The sequence below is a fragment of the Peromyscus californicus genome, unplaced genomic scaffold (assembly GCF_007827085.1).
Source record: "Peromyscus californicus insignis strain IS unplaced genomic scaffold, ASM782708v3 Scaffold_10__1_contigs__length_136768540, whole genome shotgun sequence".
Classification (NCBI taxonomy): Eukaryota; Metazoa; Chordata; class Mammalia; order Rodentia; family Cricetidae; genus Peromyscus; species Peromyscus californicus.
The window spans coordinates 96,527,612-96,537,524 of NW_026294391.1; the positions used below are offsets into that span (position 1 = coordinate 96,527,612).

Here is a 9,913-nt window from a genome sequence, read left to right on the forward strand (position 1 = left end):
TGCTTTTGATATTGTTCCCTTGGGTAGTTCAGGTTAGCCTTAAGCTCAAAATATTACTACCTGGAGGTAGAGAGATGGACTGGTAGTTAAGAGTGATTACTGCCCTTGCAAAAGAGGACAAATCTTGCTTCCCAGCACCTGTGCTTTGGAGTTCACAACTGCCTATAACTCCAGCCCCAGGGGTTCCAACATGTTCTTATGGACTTTGGTACACCTTCACTCACATATAAAAGTACCCACACACAGAGACACACACATACAAGTATGTAGCTGAAGTTTTCAGCTACACAAGTAACATTATATGGACTGAACAGATTATATTTTGGAATATATACATATATATTCATATACATACATACATGCAATAATAAAAGTGAAAAAAAACCCATGAATTTAAAGGAGAGGAGAGTTTAGAGGGAAGAAAGGGAATGGAGAGATGTAATTATATTATAATCTCCAAAGAGGAAGAAAGAATATATTACTCTCTTAGCCTTCAGAAGGACAGGATTACAGATGTACATCTACATACATACTAGGCTTGTCTCTTTCTAGTTTAGTGGCCATATTTCCAAAGATAGAGTTCTAAGAATGTTTCTTTATTCTGTTCTAAAGTTTTCAAATATAAAGGCATGAAAAGCTATGCCAGCAAATAAAACATGGCATGATATAGACAATGATGATATCTGTGAAGTATTTACTGTCACAAGAAGTAACTCATTTAATATTTGCATTAACAATTATATGATAAGGAGAAACCATTAACAGTGCATACAACACTAGGATAATGATGCAGCCTAACCAATACTTTGCTATGCACTCCCTGGCAATCACTGAACCCGTCCCAAACAGAAGGGGTACTATGTATATGTACTGTTGTAGAATATTATTTTAAGATGTGTTACATTTGTTTATACAGTGGAACATCTGTTTAATGATACAAAGATGTGTTGCATTCTTTTATGTTGCATTTGTTTAACCCTGTGAAGCTGAGTTACTTTACCTATCTAAAACACCTGATTGGTCTAATAAAGAGCTGATCAGCCAATAGCAAGGCCGGAGAAAGGTCAAGTAGGGCTAGCAGGCAGGGAGAACAAAGAGAAGGAGAAATCTGGGTAGAGTAGATGAGGGAACAAGAAAAGGAGGACACGGGGAGCCAGCCCCCTAGCCACACATCCAAACAGAGAGTAAGAAGTAAAGAAAGGTATATAGAATAGAGAAAGATAAAAGCCCAGAGGCAAAAACTAGATGGGATTATTTAAATTAAGAAAAATCTGGCAAGAAACAAGCCAAACTAAGGCAGGACATTCATAAAGAAGAATAAGTCTCTCTGTGTGCATTTATTTGGGAGCTGGGTGGCAGTACCCCCAAAGAGTAAAGGGTAAAGCTAAGAAACTAAACCCAACTACAATGTACTCTATTAATATCAAAGAATTATTTGCTAAGATAAAATAGAGTAGTTATATATGAAGAGCTACACAATAGAATTACTGTACCTTTCAATTCAAGCTAAATTTTTATTTTACATTGCAAACTTGCAAAAGAAAGAAATTAAGGGATCACTAGAGGATTGCTTCCAGAGTAAATCAGTTCAAGGTTCAACAACTCAAAAATGTAATCTATAGCTATTAAAATATGAGTCAGCTCTAAAAAATGTGCTTCATATTCCATTTTTCAGGAAGTCACTCCATAAAGAAAGGCAGATACTTGATTCAGGTCAAAAAATTAAATCACAAACATCTTCCAGTAAATGCACTAGCAGGACCTACAACTATAAGACCAAGTCAGATGTGTTTATCTGACTCCATTTTACAACTGAATACAATGTACCATACCCTACAGTTGAAGAGGTGAGCCAACACATGTAGGAAATTCTAGAGTCAATTCCTGGTTTACAGGAAAACATGTGATTATCCAGGACACAGCACAATCTGGCAAAAGAATTCCTAAATCTGTTTTACAGACCTACTGCTCATGGACATAAAAATTACTGTATAATGCATCAGATGGATTAGCTGCAAGTAGAGTAGGCTCAAACACATGCCCTCAGTTGTAGCACTGGTGACAGAGGAAGCTGTGAAAACAATAAGATTTGTTTGAATAACCAAGAAATTCTTTTTTTGTTTTGTTTGAGACAGGGTTTACCTGTGTAGCCCTGGCTGTCCTGGAACTCACTCTGTAGACCAGGCTGGCCTTGAACTCAGAAATATGCCTTCCTCTGCCTCCCTAGTGCTGGGTTTAAAGGCGTGTGCCACCACTTCCTGGCTCAAGAAATTCATTTTAAAGCAACAAATTATCACAGTCTCCAAAAAGCTCATACCACGTCTATAAGCAGGGCACCTGAAAGAAGACTTTACACAGAGAATGAGTGCCCTTCCTAAAACAGGATAACAACTTTTGGATCACTCTTTGTATATCCTTTTGTGGGTGAGAATTTTTATGAAGGAAAGTTGAGAAAGTGGATATACTCAAAAAGGTCATGAGGATAAACCACCAACTGATTTCATCTAAGGGTGCAAACTCCTCTTAAATGGTAATCTTCTCCAGAGGTGGTCATAATCATATACCTTTCAGCTCCATTCCAGTGAAGGAGGAAAGTGAACCTGAAGTTGAAAAGAGAACTGAGAAAAGGGACAGAGGTGATAAGCGAAGAATAGACACCATAAATGCAGAAAAAAATGTAAAAAGACACCAAAGATACACTCTGCCAACAGCTGTCTTCTCTCCATTTTCCCCTCTTGGCAAACCTATTAGAGACAGCAAGGCTCTGTGACTACAGATTTTGGAGAAACTGTGCAAAGTTTACAAACTGGATGAGCTCTAAGCCAGGGATAGCCAAGAAAATTGTAGGTTCCCAGTAAGCTCCTATCATATACACTATGATAAATAGATACAAAATAACACGGCACTAGATCTTGAACACTTCCTAGTTTGGGTTTTGAAACTTAGGTTAATCACTAAATTTCTGTCTGTATTTTCATTCACTCAAACAGAAAGCATTTACATTTATATGACCTTGACTGTACATTGGAATCACCTGGGAAGATTTTGTTTAAGTCTCTTAGGCACTGAGACCCTGATTTAATTGGTCTGGGGTAAGTTCTTGGCATAAAAAAATTAACAAAAAAACCCCCTCCCTTGGGATTTTAATGTCTAGCCAAGGCAGGAAACACTGGTCTATTTCATCTTATGTATGTATGAGGGACGGTAAAATGATGTAGAAAGCCCTCCCTTCCTTCTTCTTTTGAAACTTGTCGATTTCCCTTAGGTCAATGTTGTTTTAGCTCATTTTGAAACCATTGCTTAATTAGCAGAATATCATCTCTGCTATTTTTAGCTCATTTTCCAACCACCGCTTAATTAGCAGAATAGCATCGCTGCTTTTTCCCTTCTTCAAATCTCTTCTCCATCCAATAAACCACCTCATGCTTGTCTAAATAATCAATTTGGTTCTGAAACATTAACCCACTAAGCCTCATTGTAAATACAGTGTAACAATGCCATCAAACAGAATTATCCTGAAGAAAATAGTGTGTTGCTGTATGTATATGCATGTGTATGTGTGCATGTATAGCCTCCAAACATGCTCAGTTTTCTTCATATCTGAGGTGTCCACTTTCATTTACATAAAATGAACATGATATCTGTACTAAAAAATATTGCTTCTAAATACTTCATGGATACATTTTGTCAAAACAAAGGACAAGTGACTCATGTACTGATACCTCATTTAAATGAAAAAGAGAATACCACAAAATCTATTTACTCTACCTGATCTTGATATGGTCTCAAAAAAGAATATATATTTAAATGACAAAAATATTAAGTGATTGGCTTTTCTTTTCTTTTTTAATTTGTCATTTTTTTAAATCTACTTTTAAATAAAACTACTTTGTTCTAATTAACTCACAAATAAAAACATTTTTTATAAACGCAACTGGTTTAAGTACGCCATTCCAACACTTGCCCAGTCCCAAACCCTGTTCATTTCAGTGAACAGCCATACAGTTGAACTGGTCACTCTAATGTGACAGAGCTTCACTTAGGGTTTTATACTTTTACTATCAATTACATTTTTATTCACTTGTCCATCGCAAAAAAAAAAAAATTACAAAACTATGGCAGACTTGAAGCCAGGAAAGAAAAATGTGTTTATATGCTCTTTCATGACTCATGTGTTCTTTTACCTGCATTCCATCCTTTCTCATCACCTAATATTAATTAGCCTTTGTGGCCTTTCTAAATGTTACAACTCTACCCATACTTACATCAGTTAACATATATACACATACACATTATAGTCTAGGAAATAAAACTGATAATCAACAAATGGGGTAAGAAAATCAACAGATACTTTTTTTAAAAGAAGAAACACAAATGGCATGTATTTCTCAAAGTGTTTAACATCTGTAGTCACTGGGCAAATGCAAATTAAAACTGCTTTCAGACTTCACCTTACCCTAGTCAGAATGACTATCATCCAGAAATCTAACAACAAATGTTGGAGAGGACGGGGTTGTGGGGGTGGGGAGAGTAATCCTTATTCACTCCTGGTAAAATTCAAATTAATACAGCAACTATGGAGATTAGCTTGGAATTTCCTCAAAAATTAACACAAAACAAACAAACAAATAACCATATGACCCAGCTATACCACTCCTGGGCATATATACTCAAAGGACTGGAGCACGTAGGGAGTTGCACGTCCATGTTTACAGCTGCTGTACTTACAATAGCAATGAAAAGGAACCAACCTAGATGTCCAATTACAAATGAATAGATAATGAAAATGTGGTACACACAATAGAATGCTATTCAGCTGTTCAGAAAAATGAAATTTGCAGGCAAATGGACAGGCTTGGAGAGGATAATATTAAGCAAAATAACCCAAACTTAGAAAGTGAAAATCTGTGTATTCTCCTTCATATGTGTATCCTAGCTTATAATAAAGCTGAGTTATTTTAAGAAATCCTATCAAGTGGTTATTCATGCCTGTAATCAGGTGAGATTGAGTCAAGAGGATTATCTCAAGTTCAAGGCCAACCTGGGATTCACAGTGAATTGAGTGCTAGCCCAAAATACAGACTATGTCTCAAAACAGTAGCTCGGGAGAGTAGGGGAAATGACAGTGGGTAAAGTCTTGTCAACAGCATGACAACTGGAGTCCAGACCCCCAGAACCTTTGTAAAGGGCAGACAGAGTAGCTCAGGTATTTGTAATCCCAGCACTCCTTTAGGGAGGTGGGAGAAAGAGACAGCAGAGTCCCTGGGAGCTCAGAGGCCAGGAGAGCCTATCTTAAGGTAGAATTGATACACAAGGTACTCCTCAGATGACCACACACTGGCCCTGGCACCCATGTGCTTGCATTCATATGTGCATGTTTGTGCAAATGGGTATCACACACAAAGGAGAAAGCAGAGACAGAATGAAAAAGAAAAGGAAGAAAACACAAACAAAAACACACCTTCCTTGGTAGGTAATGTGTTTGTGAGGCAAGCATGAGTATCTTAAGTTTAATCCCCAGAATCCACATAAGAAAGAAGAAAGCTGGGCATGGTTGTTTATTTGTAACCCCAGTGCTGGAGGTGAATTCTCAGTGTTCTCAAACCGGCCAGCCTAGCCTACTTAACAATTCCAGAGCAGTGAGAGTCCCTGTCAGGAAAAAAAAAAAAAAGGACTGCACCTTAGGTTGACCTCTGGCCTCCACACTCATGTATGCATTTACATATGCACCCTCACACATGTGTGCAGTGGCACACACACACATGTATACACTCCAAACGATAAACAATATAGACACTAGTAAAGATTAACATGGGAGGGATCTGGGTATTTAGAGTTCTTGAATGGCATGTGCAAAACACTGCATCACCACCAATAAAAAGATTATGGTGAGTTAACTGTTTACCAAGAGCAAACAAGGCTCTGTGTTGTGCTGAAGCTTGCCTCAGAAAAACAACTGAAGGAAGGCTTTAAAAGCAAATGGTTATACCTGCAAAAAATGATGGTCAGGTTTGTGATAAACGTCGTTATACAGTAAAAGCAATATAGAATGGGAACACTGAACAAATATATGCCTTTAAAGTTGCTCTTCATATCCTCAGGGAGAGTAAGGCAAAACATAAAAGGAAAATAAAGCCAGCACTGTCAAATAAGTAGTAAAGTCAATAAATACCCTGGGAATTCAAAGAAACTGAAGACTGCTATGGATTATGGAAAAAGATTCTTGGAAAGTCTCAGGCATGAAGATCGCCTCATACAATGATGAGGCAGAATTACACAAAATATATATTTGAGGGGCTGTAAGCTGACCTGGTTGGAAGAGAAGGTAGGAACATTTGTGGAGATAAGGTTGCAATAATTAACCTGGGGCCAGATAGTAACAGCCTGAAATGTCTAGCTAGGATCCTTAAAGTTTGTCCTGCAGGTACAGGTTATAAAGAACAGTACTCGAAAAAACATCCTGGAGCCATTTTTTCTTGAAGCTTTTCAAGCACACACCAAGGAGCATATCTTGCCAATATCTAGCCATGAGTCTGTGAATAGAGTGTTTGGGAAATCTGTTCTGAGTAAAGGTGTAAACATTCAAACCTGTTTCCCACAATATAAAATCAGGTATTGATTATGCATTCATAGTTCTTTGGATACTGCCTAAGACAACTACTGAATAGGAAGCTTCAATTTTAAATTTTTCCTCTTTTTGCCATCCTTTGCCAGTACACATATCTTGATTCGGTGTCTAGAAACTAAAAGCACTAAAATTGTCTTCTTTATAAATAAGGTTGTTTACTACTTCTCATTATGCGTGAATTTACTATGTTGCTTCAAAATCACTACATCAATTCAAATATTTTGGTGCATAATTTATTTCAGCAGGGTAGATGGAACACATAAACAAAAAAAAAGATTGTGAAAAGAAAATAAAACTTTCAGCAAACCTGAACAAAGCTAAAAATGAGCAGCACTGCATTAGAAGAGAGTGAATTCACAGCAACAACAACCAAATGCCAGCCACAACAAAGACTAACACAGAGTACAGGATAATCCATTAACCATCAACTCCATAAGAGACAGATTTTTTTTCTCAAAAATCCCCATTCATTTTTTTTTTTTAGTTTTCTGCTATAAAAATCAAAACTAGCATCACCCCAAAATGGACTACCTTTCATCCAGTAACTAAACACTTGAGTGACTGACGTTTTAATTTGCTAGTGGAACAAACACTAATCTAACCACCATCACCTCTCAACACCAGGAAAATGAAAATAAAATAAAATAAAACTCACTCTGTAAGGCATAGGTAAGAAAAAAAGAGACAAAAACATCCTAAGATGATTAAACAAATCCACCATAAGAACACACACACAAACAGCAAGCCTTACTCTGAAAAGGACTATGCCATTCTTGCAGGCATGGATGCCTTCAAGGAATATGTAGAGATTATGATTTTCTGCATTGTCTGTTCCCAACTCCCCTCACTCCCTCCCACCTACTCATGGTTGAGGTGGAGAAAGCTAGGACCAAGAGTTGAAAGAAGTGCATTAAGAAAGGTGTCAATAAGTCCCTTCTGCCTGGGTGCAACACTCTTTTAACAATAATGCCCCTAACATCCCAGCCAGCTTCTCCATCATCCCTGGGCTACTGGCGCCCCTCTTTTCCGCTGCCTGCATTGCCCCTCACAGTCAGAGGAGGCTGCAAGGATTCCGGGACTCCCGCCGCCTCCGCGCGCCGGCCCAGCAGAGTCCAACAAGGCAGCCACGCAGCCACCCACTCCCCATCCTCCTTGCAGGCCCCGCTTCCCCTCCCCCCAGCCTGTCACCTGCTTGGGTGGTGTCCGTCAGGTCGTAGCCGCTGCCTGGGAAGTCTCTGAGTTTCCTGCCACTGAGGCTCAGGATGCCAGAGTTCCCCGCCTCCTCCAGGGCCCGGTCCAGGCTCCTCACCGTGTGCTGAGGCTGCAAGCTCCCCGGGTGCCACTGCGGCCCATTGGGGAACGGCTGACCGAAAAGAGTCGGGACCGGGATGGGCACCGCCACGGTCCCGCCACAGCCGCCACCTCCTCCCGCCCCGGCCCCGCCACCTCCTCCTCCACCGCCACCTCCTCCGCCAGCCGCGCCACCGCCACCGCCGCTTCCACCTCCACCGCAACCGCCGCCCCCACTGTTCCCACCGCCTCCCTGACTCGCCGCCATGTTCCTGGGAGAGAGAATAGCCCCCGACAATACTCGGAGTCTGGGCCGCGAGTGGAGGGGGTTCTTAGGACGCATGCGCAGGCTGGGGGTGGGAGGGGGGGCGAGAGAGATGGTGGGAAGGAACCCCGGGCCAGTGGCTAGGAGGTGTCGCGCGCACACAGAGGACGTTGGAACGTGCTCAACGTTTGTTTAAAGAAAACCAAGGATCCAAGGAAGGATGCTAAATCCAGGGTCCGCTGCTTTGGGTACCAAAATCTTAGCGAAGAGGTACCAGGCTAACTGGAGGTTGCTTGGGCTCTGTGCCTCCTCCCCCTGCCCCCAAATCTCTCAGATTGCTTCGTCTTCTCGGTCTGCAAAACAAAAACAAAAAAAAATGTGAGATGGGGATGAAAGGGCTTCTTTCAAGATGAACAGAAACAGCTCTTGGGAGGATTAGAAGGCAAGTGACTAAGAAACTTACTACAAATGCCTCAGGAATCATCTTTCCATGCAAGTATACTAATAGAAACATTGGGGAGAAAATGAGTACAGTAGTGGGAATGAGGCAGACATGAATTCTGCTAACCTTTAGAAGCCCAAAGTAGGAAAAGACCTTAGATGTTTTCAAGGGAGCTTCTCCTTACAGCAAGTCTCAGCCAATGTGCTGCCTTCCAAACATGGAAGAAGAGCTCGCCACAGTCTGTTCTATTACTCTTTGAAGTTGTTCCAAGAACTCCAAAATATGTCCAGTTTCTTCTCATCACGTCAGTATTGGATGATAAAAACGCTTTGATCATCAAACAATCTTATAAAGTATTTTTTGAAATACAGGTTTTGGTTTAAATGGAATTCTGACGATTTAATGCTGGGAATTTGAAGCCAATCAATCATGGGGTTTAGGAATTTCTTCTTACAACTTAGAGAGATGTTTAATGTAGAGGCCAAGGAAAGCTGAAAGTCATTTATGAGGTATCTTGGGGCCTCCATAATCTAACCCAATCTATTTAGGCAGATAGGTAGTGAGCCCTTTAAGCTGCTGCTCCGATTTCCACTATCTGTTCCTCTCCCAAAGAGGCATTCGAATCCTTTTACTAATACTCAATGAAGTTACTGCAGAAATGAACCAGAATGCTTTGGCATGTCCCCTTATCATCACTTTCAACATTTTGTGAGCATTAGTCACATCTTTGTGAATTTGAACAATGTACCACACAGTCTCAGAGAATTCTCTGCCATCAGAAAATTGATCTGCCATAGGCTATACTTTGAAAAAGAACACAGGGAAGAAACGCAGTTCCTCAGAGTGCCTGTGTGGCCATAGAGGGTTAATTTAAACGATTATGCTAAGAGAAATTGCACTCATCTTGTACATGAATCACAGAAAGAACAGGGCTTAAGCTGAACTTTATACTGAGAAATTAGCAAGTAAAAATGACTTATTAAACACAATGGTAAAAGGTGGAGGTTTGCCGGGCGGTGGTGGCGCACGCCTTTAATCCCAGCACTCGGGAGGCAGAGCCAGGTGGATCTCTGTGAGTTCGAGGCCAGCCTGGGCTACCAAGTGAGTCCCAGGAAAGGCGCAAAGCTACACAGAGAAACCCTGTCTCGAAAAACCAAAAAAAAAAAAAAAAAAAAAAAAAAAAAAAAAGGTGGAGGTTTAACTCAATATAGAGCACTTGCCTAGTGTAAGGACCTGGATTTGGTCACCAATACTGGACAAAAAAGACCCCCAAACAATCCCCCCCCAT

The 9,913-nt window shown here is 40.4% G+C and overlaps 1 protein-coding gene across 4 annotated transcripts in view; it reads right to left on the bottom strand.

The window, feature by feature from the left end:
* Positions 1-8,201, bottom strand: part of Lrch2 (leucine rich repeats and calponin homology domain containing 2) — a 92,524-nt gene extending 84,323 nt beyond the window's left edge. For all 4 annotated transcript variants that reach the window (XM_052737796.1, XM_052737788.1, XM_052737780.1 and 1 more), the window contains exon 1: positions 7,817-8,201. In XM_052737796.1, the coding sequence (XP_052593756.1) occupies positions 7,817-8,186 (370 nt within the window). In that variant the 5' untranslated portion in view covers positions 8,187-8,201. The remainder of the gene's footprint in view (positions 1-7,816) is intronic.
* Positions 8,202-9,913: the final 1,712 nt, after the last annotated feature.